The sequence below is a fragment of the Marmota flaviventris genome, chromosome 6 (genome assembly GCF_047511675.1).
Source record: "Marmota flaviventris isolate mMarFla1 chromosome 6, mMarFla1.hap1, whole genome shotgun sequence".
NCBI lineage: Eukaryota > Metazoa > Chordata > Mammalia > Rodentia > Sciuridae > Marmota > Marmota flaviventris.
This window is the reverse complement of record NC_092503.1, coordinates 119,306,373-119,329,299: the sequence shown is the minus strand read 5'-3', so window position 1 is coordinate 119,329,299 and position 22,927 is coordinate 119,306,373. Positions and strand designations below refer to the sequence as shown.

At 49.3% G+C, this 22,927-nt stretch overlaps 2 protein-coding genes across 4 annotated transcripts in view; one reads left to right on the top strand and one right to left on the bottom strand.

Moving 5' to 3' along the window:
* Window positions 1–7,034, top strand: part of Itpr3 (inositol 1,4,5-trisphosphate receptor type 3) — a 63,098-nt gene extending 56,064 nt beyond the window's left edge. The window contains exons 51-58 of one of the 3 annotated variants that reach the window (XM_027943674.2): window positions 432–596; window positions 1,236–1,428; window positions 1,920–2,024; window positions 2,108–2,235; window positions 3,199–3,364; window positions 4,003–4,163; window positions 5,503–5,664; window positions 6,199–7,034. In XM_027943674.2, coding sequence (XP_027799475.2) covers window positions 432–596; window positions 1,236–1,428; window positions 1,920–2,024; window positions 2,108–2,235; window positions 3,199–3,364; window positions 4,003–4,163; window positions 5,503–5,664; window positions 6,199–6,267 — 1,149 coding nt within the window. In that variant the 3' untranslated portion in view covers window positions 6,268–7,034. Of the gene's footprint in view, window positions 1–431; window positions 597–1,235; window positions 1,429–1,919; window positions 2,034–2,107; window positions 2,236–3,198; window positions 3,365–4,002; window positions 4,164–5,502; window positions 5,665–6,198 lie in introns of those variants that run through there. The other 2 variants (XM_027943673.2, XM_027943675.2) reach the window with 2 other exon arrangements.
* Window positions 7,035–7,934: 900 nt separating this feature from the next.
* On the bottom strand, window positions 7,935–21,094 carry Uqcc2 (ubiquinol-cytochrome c reductase complex assembly factor 2). The gene is made up of 4 exons (XM_027943750.2): window positions 20,919–21,094; window positions 11,450–11,524; window positions 10,577–10,646; window positions 7,935–8,113 (listed from the first exon to the last, which is right to left on the bottom strand). The coding sequence occupies exons 1-4, from the start codon at window positions 21,054–21,056 to the stop codon at window positions 7,986–7,988; spliced, it is 411 nt and encodes a 136-aa protein (XP_027799551.1). The 5' UTR covers window positions 21,057–21,094; the 3' UTR covers window positions 7,935–7,985.
* Between the last annotated feature and the right edge of the window lie 1,833 nt (window positions 21,095–22,927).

Here is a 22,927-nt window from a genome sequence, read left to right as displayed (position 1 = left end):
TCAGGGCTGTCATGCATTGTGCTGGCTCTGCACAGCCCAAAGCCACTGCTCACAGATAGCCATCAAAATTTATATATTATGTCAATTTCTTGACATAAATAAATAAATAAAGTGTCTTAAGCAAGGCACTAACCCAGTCCCTGTAAAGGCCAGGGAGATCTTCTCTGCCCCTGTCCTCCTTTACCTGAACCTCAGTTTCTTCCTGGAGCTGGAGCACCCAGGGGCTTGTCTTCTGCTCTGAGTCCCAGGATCCCATGCATTTTTGGAAACAGTTCCATTAATGCCACGCCTCCCATGCTGAGCAGGGTCAGCTCCCGTTCACCACGCTGGAGGCCCAGCCTTTGATTTGAGCATGGGGTGAGCTGGAGGCAGGGGTAGAGAGTTCAGGTAGGTGGTGGGCACTGATCTTTGTCCCCTGCACTTGTCCCCAGCTGACCAACAAGATCGTGTTTGTGGTGAGCTTCGTGGGCAACCGTGGCACCTTCATCCGGGGCTATAAGGCCATGGTCATGGACATGGAGTTCCTCTACCACGTGGGCTACATCCTGACTAGTGTCCTTGGCCTCTTCGCCCATGAGCTCTTCTATAGCATCCTGGTGAGCCTGCTGGGTGGGCGGGAGCTGGACAGCGGTGGGGAGCAGTTGAGGGGCTTCTCATGAGCTGCTAGGGGGTCCCCAGCACTCATCTCTCTGTCAGCCGTTTTGCTTCTGGGCTGGGAGGATTTTCAGAGTCTTCTGCACCCGACTCCAGCCTGGCCCCCATCTGCCCCCACTCTCCTGGACAAGGAGGGTCAAGCCTGGACTTGGGAGCCAGACCATGTGTCTGCATGCCAGTTTCTTATCTGCCCATAGCTCAGTTTCCCTATCTGTAAAATGGAGGTGACAGCCTCTACTTTCTAGAATTACTGTGAGAATGCACGGAAACAAATTAATCCTTGAAAAGCACTTAGAGTATTTCCTGGTGCATGGCGAATGTATTCTGTGTGGCTGTCCTTCTCCCTCTCTGGCTGGCATCTGCCTGCCTGTGCCACCTTCACAGTGTCCTTGGGCCACTATACTTTCATGGTCTTAGGACTCCAGGTTCCTTCCAGAAGTCTCCCCTGACAAGGCCACTCAGCTCAGTTACTCCTGCCTGAGCCCAGGCCCCACTGGCAGAGCCAGTGGGAAATCATCCAGAGCCCAGGCAGCCCTTGGGGGTCTGGCAAGGTCCCCAGGGAGATTCTCCCTGCCCTGCAGCTCTTTGACCTCATCTACCGAGAGGAGACACTGTTCAACGTCATCAAGAGTGTGACCCGTAATGGCCGCTCCATCCTGTTGACTGCCCTGCTGGCCCTCATCCTTGTCTACCTCTTCTCCATTGTGGGCTTCCTCTTCCTCAAGGATGACTTCATCCTCGAGGTGGACCGGCTGCCAGGCAACCACTCCAGAGGTCTCAGGGGCTTCCTCTGAGGGCAGGGATGTGTGAAGGGACTGGGCCATCCAGGGAAGGACAGACCTGAGGTGCTTATGCCCACCAGGCTCCCTGCCTTTTCCTGCTGATGGATTCTGGGAAGGTCTAGCTCACACCAGTCAGCCTCCCAACTGGTCTAGCTCACACCAATCTGATCGATGGAGGCGGGGGATAGCCTTGGGAGGCACTTGGTTGAGTGCTGAAGCCCCTTATGACCTGTCATTTGTGTTAGGCCTGTATGCAGGGGCTCCCTGTGTGCCAGGCTCAGGGGTACAGAGATGCCTCCCTGCCCTTAGTGAACAGCCCAGTCGGGGCAGAGGCATGAGGACCCTGCAGCGTGGCCAGACACAGTAGGGAGCACACAGAAACAAGGGAGGTCTTCTGGAGGAAGTAATGCTGGGGACAGACCCAAGGGGCTGATAAGGCTGGGCATTTGGACTTCCTTATGACGTTGTCCTTATCCCCTATAGCCAGTCCCCTAGGGATGCCACATGGAGCGGCTGCATTTATGGGCACGTGTCATGCGGACCAGGTGGACTGTGTCTCTGGGGTGGCAATGCCTGAGGCCCTCAAAGGTGAGGGAGGTATGTTTGTGGAGTCTGGGTGGGGGCTGGGCAGAGGCAGGTGGCCTGGGTCTGAGCATGCTCTCCACTCACAGAGGATGAGGAGCTGGATAGCACGGAGCGGGCCTGTGACACTCTGCTGATGTGCATTGTCACTGTCATGAACCACGGGCTACGCAATGGTGGTGGCGTGGGTGACATTCTCCGCAAGCCCTCCAAAGATGTGAGTACCCTCTGCCCCACTCCAGAATCCATGAGGCCCAAATCCTGTCCAGATCAGCATCTGTGAAGAGTCCTGCCTTTGGGTTACAGCCAGTCAGCAGCCCGGCTCTGCTGGAACCGCCAGTGGTGGCTGCCCCCCAACCCCGCCCAGTTCTGTGCCAGTTTCTCTGCTTTCTGTGGCCGCCAACTCCAGCTACGCTGTTCCTGAGCTGTCCAGTTCCCACCTCTGCCCCGCCCCCAGCTCACTGTAGATGCCACAAGGAAAGACCTTGGCAAACAAACTTCGCCCCAGGGCTAGGGAAGGTGTGAGTCAGGCTGTGGCCTCTGCTGGGCACACTGCAGGCCAGCAGCTGGGGTGGGGGCGGGTGGGGACACAGGGAAGCTGAGTCGGCTTCATCAGGAGGCCTCATGATTTGGCTCAGGCAGTCAGCCCTGAATGCAGTCCACCCCCAGCTGCTTGGGAGTGAGAAGCTACCTCCCAGCCAGAAAGAGCTTTCTAGAATGTGTGAGGCCATGCATCCTGAGGGTGGGGCAGAGAAGTGCAGAGCTGATATTTTTCTTTTTTGCAGTGCTGGGGATGGAACCCAGGGCCCTGCACATGTAGGCAAGCACTTTATCACTGAGCCCCAGCCCCAGCCCCAGCCCCAGCCCTGCGGAGCTGCTTCTTCCCCTCACTAAAAGTTAGGGGCAGAAACAAGCCTAGACCTGCAGCCCCCGCTCCCTATGCCAGCCTCCTTCTGCAGGGCTCCCTCCTGCTGTCCTGTCTGGGCCCGCTCTTCCCAACTCCAAACTCAGGGCTTCTACTTGCAGTTCTCACTCCACAGAGCAGGATGGGGGTCCACTGCCATCCGTCCAGCCTCTGGAGCCAGAGGCCTTCATTTCCCCTGTCGGTCCCCCACTACCACAGCCCTGACCTGGTGAACTTGGGGACTACTGCCCCAGCCTCGCTGTCTCGCCTCTGCAGGAGTCTCTCTTCCCAGCCCGGGTGGTGTACGACCTCCTGTTTTTCTTCATTGTCATCATCATCGTGCTGAACCTCATCTTTGGGGTGATCATTGACACATTTGCTGACCTGCGCAGCGAGAAACAGAAGAAGGAGGAGATTCTCAAGACCACATGCTTCATCTGTGGTGAGGCCTGCTTCCTGCTGCGGTGTTGCGCAGCTGGTGGCCCAGGGGCTGGGTTGTCTTCTAAGGCTGCTGGCAGCCTCAGTTCTACCCCTCCTGTATCCACTGGAGAGCTTATCACGAGCGGATGGCCTGAGGCTGCCTGCTAATCCTGAAACTGAGAGCTGGCCTTGTCTGCATTAGGAGTCAGACAGGAATGAAAAGGGGCCCCAGGAGCCATTGCTTTAAACCTTAGTTAACAGATGAGGAACCTGAAGCCATCAGTGACCTTGAGCTTCTGATTTCAGTCCAGTGCTTTTCCCCTCACCAGCCACCTGAGACTGAGGGGCAAAACACCTGCAGGACACATCCCTTACCCAGCTATTTCTGCTTCCCCTGGGCTCAGGGATTCTGGCATTGGCTCTGAATCTCCAGCGGCCACTGCTGGAGGGCTGCAGCTGGGCAGGAGAGGATCTCCATGGATAAGTGGCTCGTGCTTTAAATAGAGTGACCTAAATAGTCCAGAGTGGGCTGCTGGAAGTGTTTATCGAAAGAACTAATGTCCCCACTACCTCGAGAGGCCCTGTCCCCTCCACAAGGTGGCCCCACCATGGCTCTTGGAGGATGATGGCTTCATTCTCACTCTCTGCACCCTCCCTCAGGTCTGGAGAGGGACAAGTTTGACAATAAGACAGTGTCCTTTGAGGAGCACATCAAGCTGGAGCACAACATGTGGAACTACCTGTACTTCATCGTGCTGGTCCGTGTGAAGAACAGGACGGACTACACGGGCCCTGAGAGCTATGTGGCCCAGATGATCAAGGTGAGAAGGAAGGCTGTGTGGGGCCGAGGGGTCTCTGTCCCAGGGCTCCAAGCCAGGCTTTCTAGAGTCAAAATGGCTGTGCACCAGAGGCCCTCCTGGCCACGCACGGCTTCCCATGGCCCCCAGGCCCTGGAGAGGAGTGGCCACATCTGATTGCACTGTGCTGGGAGGCCTGGAGGGTGACAGCTGTAGACACTTGTTGGAAGGCCAGCAGGGAGCAAGGAGCAGCTGGAGCCAGCCCTTGGCTGCACAGAGCCCTGCCAGCTGCCCACTGCTGTGAGGGACCTTCTCACTCTCTGGTGTCAGGAGAAAGCACTCCATGGCAAACCTGTCCACCCAAACAAGGACAAGTGTTGCCCTAGGCCCGGGGTTTGGTGATATTGAGCAGCTGTGGGAGTGGGAAGACTTCCTGGGGCTGCTGCTTTGTGGGTCACTCTGAGGGGGACTTTTTTCTTTTTTTTATGGGTGGTCCTGGAGGCTGAACCCAGAGGTGCTCTATCACTGAGATTCATCCCCAGCCCTTTTTTTCTTTTTTGAGATAGGATTTTGCTAAGTTGCCTAGGCTGGCCTCAAATTTGTGATTCTGCTTCAGCCATTGGGAGTTGCTGGGATTATGAGTGGGCCTTTTCTAGCTTGGCAAGAGGGAGGGCAGCTTCCTTGGCCCCAGGTCATGAAGGAGTAGGGGAAAAGCTCAAAATAGCAGGCTTGGAGGAATCCAATATTGTTCAATTTCCACAGTCACGGGGGAGTGCAGACAGCAAAGATGGGAGTTCTATTTGTCTCTTGCGTCCATGGTTTGAAGGGGGCTTGGAGTACAGGTTTATTTGTTAGGCTGAGAATTCACAGCTCGCAACAAGAGCCAGAAAACTGGCTTGCTCCCCTCCCTCCCCTTTCTCCTGTCCTGGAAATGTGGCTTTGCCTGGCACGTGTCTGATGCCAGCCCTCCTCAGCAGAGCCGTTTGCTCCCTTAGTTGGCCATTTGTCTGACTCGAGTCTTCCTGGGGCCTGGGGTGTGTATGTCAGGAAGGAAGGAAGGAGATTCGGGCTCTGGGTGCAGAGGCCTTTGCTGTACCCTCGGGTAACAGATGGCACTGATATCAGCAAAGGACTCAGACTGTCAACAAGGCTAATGGAAGGCCGACTGTCATGGTGGCAGAGGTTCACTGCTGGCTCCCTCTGGCTGGGGAGGACCGAGGTCAATTCATATTTTCCCGTGACACATCCCTGGCAAACAATTTGTCCAGGGTGTGGCAAAAGCCTCCTGTGGAAACACTGTTTTCCTAGGCGAGGCCTCGGCACCAGGCTCAAGCCTGCTCACCCCACTGGTGGTCTCTTCCAGAACAAGAACTTGGACTGGTTCCCACGGATGCGGGCCATGTCCTTGGTGAGCAATGAGGGTGAGGGGGAGCAGAATGAGATCCGGATTCTCCAGGACAAGCTCACCTCCACCATGAAACTGGTGTCCCACCTCACAGCCCAGCTCAATGAGCTCAAGGAGCAGGTGTGTATCTGCCCTGCCCTGCCCTGCCCAGCTCTGGGGTCTGATGGAAGCCCAGCTATAAAGTGGGTGGGAAGCGAAGTGTCGCAGCGCCTCCCCAACTTGGGATGTGAAGGTAGATCCCAAATATTCCTTTGTGAATTGGCTTGGGATCACCCCTGCCCCACGCCCCTGGAAGACAAAGCCAAGTGGAAGCTTGGGGCCCTTCCTGGTCCGTCCTCCTCCTCCAGCAGCCAGTTCCTCCCAGGGTCAGCTGGTGAAGGGGTCTGAAGCACCTTAGATGTCCCCTCGCCCAGAGCTTTCTCCTCTGCACCTGGCAGTGACTGCACGATAAGGCAACGCCTCCTCCAGTGTGGGGTGGTCTCCCAGCTGCACCAAATCAGGGGTTTGTGACACACTAATTGAGAACGAGGGTTTGAAAGCTGACATCTGTGCAGCACCCTGAGCGGCCCTGGCCTGTCACCAGTGTTGAACAGCAGCTGGGCCCACAGTGGGAGGGGCGCTGGGCGGCCTGACCAGGCATCTGTTTAACCCCAGATGACAGAGCAGCGGAAACGCAGGCAGCGCCTGGGCTTCGTGGACGTCCAGAACTGCATGAGCCGCTGAGGAAAGCCATGGAAGCCCCAACAGGGGATCTTTGTCACTGGAGACTGTGACTGGGAACAACACTGCCCCTTCCCTTGGGTCAGGTGCCTGATGGGCCCGCCAGCCTCTCAAGGCGAGGTGCCCACCCAGCCTCCTGCTCCTTCTCCGCCAGTTGCCCCCTCTCTAGCCCAGGCTTTGACCAGCAGGAGGGGAGCCTAGAGCTGACAGTCCTGCCTAGAGCCCATAAGAGACTCGGAAATTCACCGGGACTCAGTTTACCTTAATGCCTTAGGGGAAGTCCTTGAGACCTCTGTTCCTCAAAGCAATAACTGACATTCCTTTGTAGTCTTCTTTGCGGGTTAGCAGTGGGGTCACCTCTTTATCTCCAAGCACTACATTTTGGTTGCTGCCTGCCTGAGCGGGCGGTGGTAGCAATGCTGTTCCTAGCAATTTTAGGGCTTTGTTATTTAACTTATTCCAGGTGTGTGTCCAGCCCAAGTGGCTGCACGGCTCCCCCTGTGCCTTGATTTGCTGGGACAGTGTGCAGACCTCACAACCCTGTCTGGGCGGCCTGATGACTCAAGAATGGACGGCCTTCCTCCTGGGCCTCACCCTGAGCTTCCTGGGGAAGTTGTGTGCAGGGGACAAGGTCGGACCTGTGTGAGAGTCGCTGTTTTTTGACTGCTTGTTTTTTCTCCTTTTGGTGTAATGTTTTACAAAGCCTTTATCCCAAGAACTAATATGTTAATTTCCTTAAATAAATTAATAGAAATCTAGTCCATTGAAAAGGATGTGTTTGTTGTACTCACTTGGGGACTATGGGGATTAACTGGCAGAGGACAGGAACATGATCTGTTCTCTTGGGCTTCTAGGAGATGCTCTGAGCGACATCTGTGATTTCTAAAAGGGCTCCCTGGACAAAACTATATTTCTGGTTTCCACTGGGATTCTTTGTAACTTACTCTGTATATTTCAAAACACCCCAAGGTCTCTAGGAGCCCAGTCCTGTTTTGTACCTAGAGGGGTGCTACTCCCTGCCTCGCCCCTCCTCTTAGCAGTGGGAATGAGAATGTCTACTAGTACAAGCCAAGATACCCTGGGGTAGTACAGCCTTCTGTCCACAGCCTGCAGGGCCTCTTCCTGTGGCCTTCCACGGAACCTGTCCTATACTGAATCACAACCTGAGGCTCCACCTGGCCACGGCGTGTCGAGACTTTGCTGTCCCTTATGACGACTGAGTATGCGGGCCAGGGGCAGAGGTTTGTGCTCCGTCCTTCTCTGAGCCAGTGCGTACACACAGCAGCGGGTACACACAGGATTCACATCTCTTGGCTGTCCCTCTCCCAGCTGCTGTGTCTGCAGCACGATGCCCTTTTAGATATTTGCTGCTGGTTTTGGCTTCCTCCCAGCAGCTCCTATAACAACAGGGAAACTGAGAACCCCACTGGGGCCACCAGACTCTGCTGGCAAGGTGCAGCTCCCAGGGCTGTCAAGAAGCACCTATGTGGAGGCCTTGCCAACCCCCTCCCAGGCCCACGAGGGACCTGCACTTCCTCTCCCCAGGAGCCCTCCCTCCCCGTCCCCTTCTGGTGGACACTCACACAGCATCTCTGCTTGGGCAGAAACCTGCCTTACTATGGAGGGGTCTTCCTTTTCGTGACAGCTGAGTGAGATTTCCAAATTGTGGGTCGGGGGAAGTCGGGTGGTTTTATTAACAATGGCGACATATGAAACTCCACTTAGGTACGTGGGCGAGATAAGACCCGGGCCCAGGTCTTGTGCTTCTCCTCAGGACTCTTGGGGGCAAACTTCTCCTGCAGTTTCTTCCACATGCCCTTATTCATCTCCTTAAACTCTTCCAAAGTGTCTGCACAAGGAGGCAAAGAGAGAGAGAGAGATGCTGAAATCTACAACTTGACTATGTGGATGGCCCCTCGTGCTTTCCCCGACAAGCACACACTGTTTCCAGAGTGTGTTCCTAAAAAGAGAAGTGTGGACCAGCCTCTGAAGGCCAGGTTACATGGGATTAATAAGGAAATGACTGCTCATGGTGACTGAGCATAGCACACACAGTGGCCACCTGTGCCTCTTCACCCTCAGAATCTAAGCAGGGCATGCCTGTTCCACAGAAGGCAAAGAAATGGTACCGTAGTGTCAGCTATGCAGCCCGTGACTTTATTGCCACACCTGCCCACTCCACATAGACCTTGCTATCGCCATACTTCAGATTGGAAACTGAGGCAGAGGGAGGATAAGTAACTCGTTCAGGTCACACAGCTAGGAAGTTGGGCAGCTGAATCCAGCCCTGGAGGTGTGGGTCCACTGCATGCTGCGGAGTGAGCAACATGGGGAGGGAAGTGGACTTGGACCCGAATCCCTGACTGTCACTGCCCTCAAGCAAATTCCTGAACCCTCTGAGGCTCGGGTTCCTGATCTATAAAATGAGGACAAAGCACAAACATCAAAAGTTGTAAGGATTAAAGAAATACTGGAGGCAACGATTCTAAAAGCAGGAGGGCTGGCGAGAGCTGGGGGGACCCTTGTTTGAGAAGACACCCCCACACTCACACCTAGCAGGGTCTCGGCCTTCACACTGTTGACTTTTTGAACCAGGTAATTTTTTTTTGTGGCTGGCTGTCCTGTATGTTGTAAGATGTGTAGCAGCATCCTGACCTCTACTCACTAGACGCCATTGTATCCCTGCTCTCACCAGCTGTGACAACTATTCTCCCCCAGCAGAAGGTCCCTGGTCTATGGTGTCTTCAGGACTGTTTCATGATAACTAGTTTCACCTGTATTTTAGATTTAGGTAACCTAATTCCCATAGTATGCTTTGACTCTCATAGTCCAAATTTTCATCTGTTAACAAAGCTTCCAGAGAAGAATAATTTCTTTTTTGAACAAAAGAGGCAACATAAATATTCATTACCATTTGTGGTCAGTGGGCTCTTGGGACATGCACTATACTTGGGACATGCACTATACTTCAGCTGTGAGTACAGCCTCTCCCCCGGGGACTTTTGGTGACACTGCAGGATCCCTGTCCACCTACATGGCTGCTGGGCCCTCAAAGTCTATCACTATTTGGTGCTACAGGTCTCTTCTTGTCCCATCAGAAGAAACATCTGATAAGCTTACTCTAAAAAGTTGCAACAAAAATATGAGGCTTGCCTGAAAACAAATTATCAGCAAATTTCCTAGGGCCGAATTCCCTGCCAGAAAAGGCTGTAGCTCAGCGGCAAGCGGCATCTCCCAGGCCTTGTTTCTGCCTGTGACCCACTCGGAGGCCTCCTGAAGGCTAAGGGGCAGAGGCAGGGCCTCTGGAACTTATTCCCATCCTAATTTCAAGCTCAAACTTTGCTTAAGCTCTCCGGGCCTTCACAGTGACAGTGGGCACCTGGTAATTATATGGACAGACACATAGAAGTAAATTTAGAAATTAGGGGAAAAAACGCCAATAAAGAGATTCTGCCTGGTCAAAATTATCCTGATTTTTCTGAGAGTCAACACACAACAAACAGCAGGTGACACCGCCAAATTTTAATCTGCTGCAAAGGGTAAGAGTTTTCTAGAAGGTCAAATCCCCAAAACTTAGTTTCTGAAAGCTGCCAGAAGAGAAGGAAAAAGAAATTTCTGGAGTACCAGATGGCAAATGTTTCAGGGCCATGCCCTCCCAGAAAAGGTTAGCCTATTTTTGTATATAATACCCTTGGCAATAAAAATAGTAATTTCCCAGTACCTGCCTACTTTGACCCTGGCTCCCCCGCCCCCACCTCCTTTCAGTGACAATGGATATGGGGAAGTAGGGAGGGGCTGGGCTGGGCAGGGGGTTTCCTTTCTTGTTAACTGGGGTCTATCAATAACTCCAAAACATATAGTCAGACCCCTATCTAACCCACAGATTGTGTCCCCTGGGTCAGATAACTCATAAGCGGATATCCCCATACACGTTTATTGAATGGCTTTTTGTTTTAATTAAAACCCTCATTGTTTATAAGACCCCCTTAGGACCATAAAAATAAAATTATTTTCCTTCCATCCTGATTTCAATGACTTCCATTTGGCAAATAAGTATTCCCCTGCTCTCTGCTGCCCAGCTTTGAAATTAACAGCACTAAAGATAGATTTTCTTTTCCAAATCATGTCTTTGACCTTCTTTACATTCTATAGCCAAAAAGCGTGGGCCCTGTAGCTTCAGAATTTCCTCTGGGCTATTCCACAAAGGCTTTCCATCACCTTGGCTTTGTCTTATAAATAATTCCTCTAGGCGTCTCAAACTCAAAAGAATCACTTATAAACCAACCAAAAAGGGTAACTGTGCTTTCAATACCTGTGGACAGGATCAGTTTGTACTCTTCCACGGACAGGCCACTGAAGGTAGTGTCTCTGGGGCGGGGGTACTGGCACAGGGGCAGGAGAAAGAATGGAGGGAGAAGATTAGTTCTGCAGCACACCAGCTTTGCTCTCTGACCACAGTTCATCAGGGCCCTGGACATCCAGAGGCAAGAAGAGCAGCGCCATCTTGAGGTCAACACTAGTTCTTGCTAGAACCAGCAGGGTCCTGAGCAGGCAGCTTGAATGTACAAACAAATCCCCTAGAAAATGCATTCAACTCCTTGGGTGAGGCCCAGGGTTCTGGGTGGGGCCCCTGAATCTGCTTTTCTAACTCATTCCCAGGTGATGCTCAAGTTGCTGCTCACGGATCACATTTTGAGTAGAGAGGATTTAGAGAAGAATGTAGGCTTTCCATTTGGCCATGTCTATTTGTGGAGTTACTGAACATATTTTTCAAGTCTGGGAAAACCGTACTAAGTAGAATTCGACAGTAGTCACATCAGGGCTGAGCAAAAGCACAGCTCTGTCTGCTGGGGCTTTCCCAGCCACCCCATCTTCATCATAGAGTGTGAAGTATCAGTTCCATCAACGTGGATGGGAAAATACGTAAGAGATCCAATGGCTGTCACACACTCCCAGGAGCACACAATGGCATATAAAATATATGGCTGTTATTCATAATTTTAAAAAGCTTTTATTTAGGTGACCTAAAACCTCTACTAGGCACCTTTGTTAGCCTGGTTGAAATTGCTGGTTACATTTGAAAGTAGGGAAACCACCATTCTTTACAAAACATTGTATAATCAGATTTTCAATGTTCTTGGCCCACCAACAGAGGCTGGGATGTAAAAGCCCGCAGCCTACTCACCTTGTGTTTGTAGTAGTTTGAATGGAGTCGTGCTAAGCTCTCGTACATCTGATCACAGGCCTCAGGCTCTGCAATCTGAAAGACAAAGAGGCCCAGAGAAGTGAGCACAGGAGTCCAGCCCCACACAGGTCCGTACCTGGAAGGAGGGCCATAGGTAATGAGGTATTCATAGGAAGCTGCTTGCAGTCGGCACAGCCTCTCTGCTCTGTGGGGAGCACACCTGGCCTATAGCTCCTGTTGTTTGGAGTCACCTTTCTGGAAGAAGGGCTCCACCTCATCAACTTCCCAACCTCAGAAGACCCCCATCAATCGACCAGCAAACAAACATGTGCTGAACATCTGTGGCTAGTGACCCCCTAGGCCAGCACAACAAAAACCCTAGGCTTGGAAAGACAAACTTAACAAAGGGAATGCCAGGGGCAGTGTGGACTCCGGGAATCCTGAAGAGAGCCTAGCAGGAATGAGGGAGGCCTCATTGATGGAGGGGAGGAGGTTAGGGAGGCAGGATGCTGGGTATACCGCAGACCAGTCCAGTCTACCTGAGGTCTAGGCTGAAAAAAGAAAGCTTTTTGCATTAAACCTTCAATATGAAATGTAGTAAACAGAGATTCTTTAATAAAGAAAATAGAGATTCTTTAATGAAAGACAAAAAAAAAATCACCTTCACTTCCATTGGTGGTAAGTGGAGCTCCTGAAACTATGAGGGAAACCTGCAGGAGGCAGGATTTCAGATGGGACAGTTGAGCTGAGGGGGCCCAAGATGGAGACTCCAGCTGGGCCCTGCCAGAAAGGAGATGGTCCAGGACAAAGGCCTTGAGGACAGAGGGGAGAAATTACAGGTCCTCTGGGTGCCTGAGGCAGCGGTGCCCCTGCTGGAAATTCCTGGAAAGATAGGCAATGTACTCAGGAAAAAGAGGGTTCTCCCCTCATACCTCTTTTAATCTTCCCATTCCTCTATCTTTGCTCCTATTTATCTATATAGTTCCTTACATTTTTTTTTTTTTGGTCAAGAATTGTGAAAACTCCCTAAAATAAAACTTTCTTTTATATTTTTTCCCAGAATTCAAATGATGGATTTTTCCTAACTTGCATTCTTTCTTGAAGAAGACAGTATATGAATAAGTCAGGAATTAAGTGTTTTAATAAGGCCGCTCTGCTTCTGCCTCTGTGTGCATGTCAAATGAGGTTCCACTTTACAGCAAATAAAGACAGCCCATCATTTCGTTCCGCCCGACCCACCCTTGGTTCAGGCTACTCAGTCAGGAGAAAGCCCAGGAAGTTGCATGACAAGAAGAAGGATGATGGCTGCGCACTGGACAGTGTCTATTGAATAACAATCAAAGGCAGGATCTGGGTGTACAAAACTTTGCGAGGTGTGAGGCCAGTGTCTGCCAGTAGGCATCTGGGTGGGAAGGGCCAAGAAGACAGAAGTGGGCAGCCACACCTTGGAGGAACACCTTTGGCACATTAATTCTTCAGGAAGCACACACAGCCAAGGGCCTCTACAGACAACAGAACTCCAGGTTTGGTGCACACCTGTAGCCAGCTGCTTGGGAAGTACAAGCAGACGAGGTTGCAAGTTTGAGGCTAGACAGGGCAATTTAACAGCCCTGTCTCAAAATTTAAAACAGCGCTGGTACTGTAGCTCAGTGGAACGCGCTTGCCTGGCATGGCAGGACCTGGGTTCAATCACTAGCACCACTTCCTCAACACCAACACGTACTTTAAAAATAATAATTGCCACATTTCCTTTATTGCTCTCTATCTGAATACATGTATTTTTCTTTGGCAAATCCATTAAGAGTAAAAGCATAAGGCCAATTGGCCCCATGATATCTTCTAAGAACAAGGACATTCTCTTATGTGACCACAGCTGGATGATCATACTGAGGACACCTGACACTATTATCTAATCCTCTGTCCACATTCCAATTGTGGCCAACAACTCCATCCACCTCTTGCAGAGCAGAGGGCCCCCTACTGCATTCCACTGTCATGCGCCTCCAGCCTCCTTTCATCTGGGACAGGTCCTCAGTCCTCCTTTGTCCCCATACGTTGCCATTTTTGAGGTAGGCTGGTTGACTTAACCTTTCTTTTTAAAGAAAAGATAATAATAGCACCTTCTTTCCAGGGTGGTGTGAGGGTAAATGAGGTAATGCCTGGACTGTTCCGAATTCCAGGCCTGGAACACTGGTGATGGGGTAGTGTTTGTTACCATCATTAGCAGTAAACAGCTGTAGTAGCAGACACAGGTCCCTACCTCACAAACTAAAAGGGGAAAGAGGCTGTTCAGAACAACCCTGGTGGTGGTGCATAAAGGGGGGTGTATGGGGTGCCGTGAGCCTGTGCAGGGGGGCACCAATCCTGCTGGAGAGCCAAGGGAGAGGTACTAGAGAATGGCCAAAAGGTACCAAGAAGAAAGGGTGCACTCCAGGCAGGGACCAGGTGAAACAGGAGGCAGCAGTCATGGGTCAAGGCAGCAGGGCGTGGGTCAGAGTGGCTGGTGCACACTAGAGTACTGCGCTGGAGGAGGGAGTGAAGATGGAGGAACCATGGAGGCCTCGTCTGGACCTGACCCAGACAACTCCTGGTGGGCCACTGGGTACTCCATGGTCAGACCCGAGAGGCTCATGACCCCTGTTGTCTGAATGAGCAACTGTCAGCTGCTCTCTGATGGCTACTCATATGCACCTTCCTATCACTGTCCCAGCCCAGCACTCAGGAAAGGCATCCCTCGCTGCCTGCCTTCTTCCAGCACTTCCGGGGTTCCCATCCCCCGCTTCCTGATCAAACTCATGTTCCACCAGATCTGTGCCTCAGCAATCTTGACCGCGGAGGTGCCCCTCTGCTCCTCCTTCAACTGCTCTGCTGGTGAGGTGCCAGAGGGCTGCCTAGCTCCTTCCCTCCACACTTTCAGGATGCTGAAGAAGGTGTCATCCTTCCCACTTCTAACTGGTGGCAGTGCAGACAAGAGGGACGCAAGGGGGGAGGGGGTGCACCCTTACAGATAGCTGTTCCTGTGAGAGAAAACTGCAAGGCCTAAGTGCAAAAATAGAAGACCCTCTGGACTCCCTCAACCTCTTAAAGGCCATCAGTATCTTCTTGACAGTTGACATAATGCCTGGAGCTCAACTCATTATCTGAGAAGGAGCTAAACACCTCCGAGTCCTAAAAATGGACTTGTCATCCAATGTACCATTTGAGGTCAGAAAGTGCCTACATGAAGCTTTAAAAGATGCTCAGAGGAGATGATGGGACTTTGAGGTATACCAATTTCTAGAAGTTCTTGTTGCCTAAGGAGAGATGGAGCCATGGCCATGGGTCCACAGTCACACTAGCCCCAGGTCAGCAACTAAACAAGTCTCGTTTCCTACTTAAAAGGCTATCAATGGAGACACCAGATTCCAGAAGCCTTGCCACACACACACATTTTACACTTTATTCAGACTCTAGCACAAACACTCCTGAATTTCGAAATATACAGTTTTCTGATATATTCTGTACTCTTAGAAGTAGTCTTATTGACAAGGTTTAAATTACCTGGTTTTGCATTCACACCTAATGAGATTACAGACATTTTTAGGACTAATAGCAGTGCTGGGTCTGAAAAAGGCAGCAGTAGGAACATTATGAAAAATTCAGCACTGCTCCCTAAATGTGAATAAAATAGATGTTCAACTGACAAAGTGTCCTTTATAGCTCTATTTTTGCTCCTTTTGCATTTCCCCTGCTCAGTCGTCAGTAAATTTCTCTTTACCATATTAAACTTTTATACATACAAATCTACATCAGTGCCGCAGGCACTGATTTCGATTTTCAAAATTGAATTTTGGGTGGTGACAGCAATTGGTACAGCAGACCCTATTCTAGTCACACAAAGGGACACATAAGCACTTTTGGGAAAGGGTGTTGCAAATTGCTTTGCTAATTAAGGTAGAGCTGGATTTGGTCCAGGAGGATCTATGAAAAAAAGGTTTTCATGACTTGGTAATGAACTTCTGAAATGAGTTCATTCTGTTATGGAGCTTACTCCTTTCAATTCAATTGTATTATCTATTTCTTGAGTACCTACTATGGAGAAAATATTCTGCTTGGGGACTGTAGGGGACACAAAAAAGACCTAGCCTTGGCTCTAGAGAAAGCTGAGAGTCAAGTTGAGGATAGAAGATGCATATACATAAAAAAATCAGCCATGCCCTGGTTATGTGGAACTAAGTGGTACAGCTATACAACACTGGCACTGCATATCTGGGGGTGGGACAGGAGCTGTCGCCAGGCCAGACTGACTGGGCAGGTGGGTGGGAGGGATGGAGTTTGATCACAGCATAGAATAAGGGGTATGCAGTCCTTATCTCTGGACTTCAGCCTGAGTGACCTGTGGATCAGAGAAGTGACTGGGAAGACAAGGCACAAAGAGGCTCAGGACAAGGGCCAAGGTAAGCAGGGCTCTTAAGTGGAATCCAGGGAGGACTTCAAGGGCCTGAGATGCCACAAAATTCTTCTTAAACTTTGTGTGTTTGGGTTTTTGGCGTGTGGGGTAGAGTGGCTCACAGGTACGAGTCTCCAAGGTTAAGAACCACTTGTGTTACAGCCAGTTTAGGAGACAATGAGGACACCTTTGTTGGGGCTTCTGGTGGGGTGGTGAGAAGCAGGGCTGGAAACAGTCTGGACCCTTGGACATTAAGGATCAGAGGGCACTGAAGGCTCACAAAGTTGCCTGCCACTTGTCTGGGAGGCAGCAAGCAGATTCTAAAGCTCTTTTGAGTAAAGCAGTGACCACTAGAAGCGGTCAAGAATTCACCCCTTTAGGAGGAGCACCTGCATCTTTAAAGATGCACAGATGAACAGAGCTTCTTGGTCTGAATATTATCTTACTCATTCTGCCCCCAGAGTTGGAAGAGAAAAATGACGGAAATGGTTCCATTCATTCCTAGAGATGATTCTTCTCACAATCCTACTTTGTAGTGGGCTCAAGATCTAACTACAAACAGCATAACCTGTTCTTAGGCCACTCCTCAAAAACCTGACTTCAGGGGCCAATATATAGGAGTGAGCAACACTGAGATGGCTTCACTACAGCCAGCACGTGCCAAGCAGCTGGGGGATAAGTTCCCTGCCACTTTGAGATGTCAAAGACTGGGCTTCCATTGGATAGTTACAGAAAAACCTTTAAATTCTCCTTTGAAAAGGTGGAAGTATCATTTATTTTGCTAGAAACTCAAGACAAAGTTTAACTTCTTTCAAACAGCACCAATTATTTAATCCTGGATACAATACAACTGCAATGGCTCACCTAGCAGGCACACCCTCTCTGGACAGCAGTATTTCCGGGCTGTCCCCAGAGCTGGCCCGTGCTGAGGTTGGTGTGCAGTCAAGATCTTTCAGGAAGCTGCTTGTGCACATAATAAACTCATTAGAAAGATCTGCTCCTTTCCCTGTTGTTAAGTCAACAATCACAGTTGTTCTGCCACCTTCCCCCATGTTGTGATTCTTTTATGATGCTCTCAGTGCTACAGGGAACATGTATTATCTTAAGGAAATTGTATTTAAAGGGGGCAAAACCCATAAGCATGCACTTTAAAAACTGAACAATAAGATAAAGGGTGTAAGAGGTGTTACATGTGCTCCTGCTTCCCACTGCTACCTCCCTTCCTGGTGGGTCAGGGTGGACCATGAGACTCCCCAAAGGGCAATCTGAGGTGGAATAAATGGAGGCAGTGGTATTCGTGAATTATTGTATTCTAGTAGGCCTGTCTTTTCTTCACTGGTGTCCCACTGAGGTCCATCTTTCTTCTCATCCACATTGGGGAGGTAGTAGGTGTGGTAAAGAAAAGCAGGTGGGCAAGAGCAGGGAGATGTTGAATTTTTTTTGTCTAAACTAACCGTGGACCAAAATGATTTGAGCAGGGAATGAGGGGAAGGCAGAGGCCTGCTGCTCATGGAACAAGAGACTGTTCTAGTAAGATATAACTCAGGAGAAGTGGCAGCTGAAGAATGGCCAAGCTCAACGGAGACACTGCCAGACCAGTGCTAGGACACCTGGCCCGTTTCTTATTTGACCAGCTACAGGGGGACCCCAAGTGGTTTATTTTTCTGATTTTGTTCCCTTCTCTATAGAATGGGAATAGTAGTAGCTACCTCAGATGGCTACACGAAGGATTAAATTAAATCTCTTTCCATGTCTGCACCTCTGAGTTACGCAGGAAGTCAGGGCACCAAGAAGAGGCCTGCCTGATTCTTTCCTCAAAAAGATTGCTTCAACAGAGCTGCCCTCCCAGCTGAAGCCTTCTTCCTGGCAAGTGGCATAACCAAGGTGGGGGGGACACATACCTCCACTTCCTGCCAGTTTCATGAAGAGTCAACCAGAACCACCTTTCTTTCTCAAGGTCTTTATATACGACCTGGGGGGTGTCAGTGAGTGTGTCTCACAGTACTGTTCTCAACTCCAGCAAGGGGCTGTTTTCTCCAAAAATGATCACAAAGATTTACTAAGCCCAGGCGCATTTTTCAGGTGACATCAGGATGAGGTACTATGACAGCAGTTCTGAGTAATGTGCCTGCTGCCATCATGATGCACTGGTTCACTCTACCAGGAACGCATCCATCAACTGCTAAGGAACTATCAGCGGAGCCATGACTTGCATCTGGAGCTATGACTCAAATCTGTGTGGGCCTTCAACTGATCAGGAACTGTCTTCCTGGGTGATGTTTAACTCCTGAAGAGAAAGCTCTCCCCTCCTTGCTGGCTGCTCTTACACTAACAATCAAACAGACGACTGTTATACTCTTGCTTCCCCAGGAATCTAGCCTCTGACTGCCCATCTATAAGATCTTTGTTCCTAAGGATTAGGCTGTCCCTCTTATGTAGTTCCTGCAGTTCCACATGAAAGTTCCAAACTGATTCTTTTTTTTTTGGGGGGGGGGGTGTAACAGGAATTGAACTCAGGGGCACTCAAGCACTGAGCCACATCCCCAGCACTATTTTGTATTTTATTTAACGACAGGGTCTCACTGAGTTGCCTTGCTTTTGCTGAGGCTGGCTTTGAACTCACAATCCTCTTACCTCACCCTCCCCTGCTACTGGGATCACAGGTGTGCACCACCACACCCAGCCCAAACTGATTCTTAATACTCATGACATAGAAATAAATATTCCTTCTCACTCTTCACTATTTCTTTCCATCTAGTTTTGAGCCATAATCAATTATTTATTTATTCAGACATTTAATGATTTTTTTTTTAATGTACCAAAAACCAAACCATTGAGGGTAAGGGAGATAAAAATGGCATCCTGGGGCTCGGGATGTGGCTCAAGTGGTAGCGCGCTGGCCTGGTATGTGTGAGGCACCGGGTTTGATCCTCAGCACCACATAAAAATAAAGATATTGGGTACACCCAAAACTAAAAAACAAACATTAAAAAAAATGGCATCCTTTCTATTCTCAGGAAGTTCAAACAAAAAATATATAGGGAGCCAGTGAAACCTAGATGGTGTAAGGATCCTGAGTGTAGCATGACCCTCCCCACCTCCCAGAAGTCCTGGGCTAAATGTTCCATCCATGCCACAATTCAATCAGTGTGCTCTTGCTTCATTAGGTGGCTGGTTTGGATCTGTATAGGTCTAAGGTGCAGAAAATCATGTCCTGTTTTGACAGGCCAAGCTCCACAAGTCATTTCTTCCAATTATATGTGTTATATATCTCACTTCATACCTCTGACCTCTTGCCTGAGTCCAGGCTCAAGTATCCCATGGCCTACTTGACATTTCCAATTGGAAGTCAATCCACTTGGCATCTCAAGTTTTATGTTCTAACGTCAAACTGGTGATGTTCTTGCCACACCCCACATGTTCCTCTTCTAGTCTTTCCCACTTTAGTAAACGACACCCAGATGCTCAGTCCAAAAAAAAAAAAAAATCATCTAGGTGTTGACCCTTGTCCTCTCTTTCCTTTTACCTCACATGGGATAAGATAAACAAGTGAATAAGTCCCATTGACATGATTTGCACATTACAACCCGAATCCTCCTACTTCCATTTCCTGGGCTGCCATCTTCATCTAAGCCACCTCCATCTCTTGCCTAGAGTCCCAAAGTGGGTTTCCCTCCAGCCTCAGTGTTTCAGTCCTTGCTCTCTATAATCCCATACAACCAAATCGACCTTTTAAAAAAATGAGTAAATTAAGATCCAGGTATGGTGGTATACGTCCACAATCCAGCAACTTGGGAGACTGAGGCAGGAATACTGCCAAATTCAAGGTCAGATTCATCAAGTTAGCCAGGGCATGGCTCAAAAGATTACAAAAAAAAAAAAAAAAAAAAAAAAAGCAGGGCGGGGGGCGCTGGACTAGGGGATGTATGTAGCTTGGTGGTAGAGCACCCCTGGTTCAATCCCCAGTACTGGAAGAAAAAAAAGTAAATTAGGTCAAATCAATTCCAGACTAAATGTCCCCAATGATTTTCTCTTCCCTGTGATAAGACCTAACTCCTAATCAGAGCCTTTAAGTAGCTCTAGTGCCTGGCTCCTGATCACTTTGGACCTCAAAATTTTACCAAAGTCCACCTCACTCACCACTCTCCAGTCATCTGGGCTTTCTTTCTGTTAACATGTCCGTCTAATCTTTCCTTCTTCCCAGTGCCTAGAACGGCATTCCCTCCCAAGTGCACACCATGGCTCATCCTCCTTCCTTAGGTCTCACCCGTGTGCCACCTCCTCAGAAAGGCCTATGGAGGCTAATATTACCTTTATCATGCTACCCTATTTTATATCCATCACAGTACTTGTCTGAACTGTTTTATTTAGGTCTACTTGTTCACTGTGTGCTGAACTAGATTGTAAAATCATGAGGGTAAGATCCTACCTAATTCACTGTTGTCTCCCCAGCACTCAGGATAGTTTCTGGCACATGGTAGGTGCTCAATGCTGTATTAATGAACGAATGAATGAAATCCAGAGCACAGCACCAACCTGGATGAGAGCAAGAAGGCCTACTACTCACAGACAAGATCCTGAGTAGAGGACCCAAACCTGCTGCACAGGTGTACAAGGGCTCAGGAAGGCAGCAAAGGTCTAGTGGAGATCATTGGGGATCGGCTAAAAAATGTACACATTACGAAGTAACCGCACCATATTATGAAAACTGCATCACCACCTGAGACAGGTGCTATGGAGTTTCAAAGCTGATAGCATCTTGAATCACGTGGTGGGCTTTTGAAAAATACCAAGGCCTTACCCCCAACTATTCTGATTCAATAAGGGCATCGGAATTTTTAAAATCCTCCCTCGGTAATTCCAAAGTGCAGCTAGGTGGGAGCGCTGAGTGGAAAGAGGGGGCGCTTTGCTCCTAATTCCAGGGCTTCAGTGGACCGCACGTGTGCTCAGTGGGAGGAACGCGCATGCGCAGGACCGCCACTCTCCCGCCCCTGGCTCGTCCTTTCCTCCCCTCGCCCCAACCGTCTCCCGACCGGTCACCTGAGTGTTTTCTCCCTCCCGAAAGGCCTGTGCTACCCGTTGCCGCAGGTAAGCGCCCAAGTCCCGGCCCCGTTTGGTCTCGTCCACTGGCCATTCCTCACAGAGCTTAAGGAAACGGCGGTAGCGGCTAGCCGCCATTTTGGGTGCCGCTTGTCCCCGCCCCTAGGGGAGGAGTCAGCAGGCCGGCTGGCGCTTGCGCACTAAAACTCGCCGGTCTGCCCCGGTGGGCATGCGCAGCTCTGCGGTGGTCCGCCGCTCTCCGGGAAGGGGCGCTGCTTCCCTGTTATCTGCAAACTCAACCAATTCAGTCTTCGTTCTCCTGGAACTCGCCCAGCTCCCAGGGGCGAGGCAGACGCGGAGTACCCTAGGGACAGCTTTTCTTTTCTTTTTCAATGACTGCACAAGCTTGAGACTAAAGAACTGTCCTCAGAGACCTCTGCTGTTTTGCATAAGCGAATACATTTGCATGTAAATACAGGTTGTTATTGGATGAAGATGTGTTTGAACTTAATCTCGTAGCGCACACATGCTGTTGGTCCCCCTTCCCTTCTCCTCACTGCCCCCTCATCGGTCAATACCACTTGGAACTCTGCCATAGTTCCTTCTTCTGCGAATCTCAGCTACCGCCCCCACACCGCCCCATTAGTATCCTTTGTAAAACGCCGCCAGCCCCATCTCCCAAGCCAGGCGCTTTTTCCTGGAATGAACAAGTTTCCTAACTGAGCAATGTAAGCTAGGTTGCTTAGGTCTGGACAAACTTTTTTTTTTTTTTTTAAATAATCTATTATTTTGATTGTGGTGAAATACCTATAACATAAAATTTACCATCTTATCCATTTTTAAATATATAGTTCAACGGTATTAAGTAGATTCCTAATATTGTGCAACCATTACACCGTCCATCTCCACAATTCTTTATCTTGTGAGTTGAAGCCCTATACTGATTAAACAATAACTCTCTATATTTCCTCCCTTCCCCCCACCCCACCCGGCCCCTGGCAGCTACCATTCTATTTTGTGTCTATGATTCTGACCACCCTGGGTACCTTATGTAAATGGAATCATGTATTATTTGTCTTTTTTGTGTGTGTCAGGATTATTTCATTTAGCATAATGCCCTCAAAGTTCATCTATGATGTATCATATGTCAGAATTCCCCTCATTTTTAAGGCTGAATAATATTTCATTTGTAGATGTGGATATGTGTGTGCTTGTCATATTGCTTGGATAATTCATTTGTCCATAGATACCTGGATTGCTTTCATATTTTAGCTGTTGTGAATTATACTATTGTGAATGTAGATCTACGAATATCTTGTGGAGTTCCTACTTTCACTTCTTTTGAGAATATATCCAGAAGTGGATTTGCTGGATGATATAGTAGTTCTATTTTTTTATTTGTTGAGAAACTTCTGTGTTGTTTTCCACAGTGGTTTCACCCTTTTACATTGTCACCAGCAATAGTCCACAAAGGTTCCAATTTCTCCACATCCTTACCAACATTGTTTATTTTGGGTTTGTTTGTTTGTTTTGGGTAGTAGCCATCCTTTTGGGTATGAGTTGGTATCTTTTTTTAAAAAATTTTTTGATTGTTGATAAATGCATATTTTATTCATTTATTTATATGTAGTGCTGAGAATCGAAGCCAGTGCCTCACACATGTCAGGCAAGCGCTGTACCACTGAGCCACAATCCCAGCCCTGAGTTGGTATCTTATTGTAGCTTTGATTTGTATTTCTATAATGATTAGTGATATTGAGCATGATTTCATATGCTTATTAGTCATTCGTGCATCTTCTTTGGAGAAATGTCTATTCAAGTCCTTTGTCCATTTTTTTGTTTGTTTGTTGTGGTACTGGAGATGGAATCTAGGGGTGTTCTATCACTGAGCTGCATTCCCATCCCATTTTATTTTTTTCGTCTGAGACAGGATCTCACTTAATTGCCCAGGGTAGCCTCAAACTTACCATTCTCTTGCCTCAGCCTCCTAAGCAACTGAGTTTATAGGC

Coding starts and splice junctions, on each gene's coding strand:
- Uqcc2 (XM_027943750.2), bottom strand. CDS start 21,056: ATGGCGGCTAGCCGCTACCGCCGTTTCCTTAAGCTCTGTGAGGAATGG. Junction 11,525..20,918: donor GGGAGGGAGAAAACACTCAG/GTGACCGGTCGG, acceptor TTTGTCTTTCAG/ATTGCAGAGCCTGAGGCCTG. Junction 10,647..11,449: donor CAAACTACTACAAACACAAG/GTGAGTAGGCTG, acceptor CCCCTGTGCCAG/TACCCCCGCCCCAGAGACAC.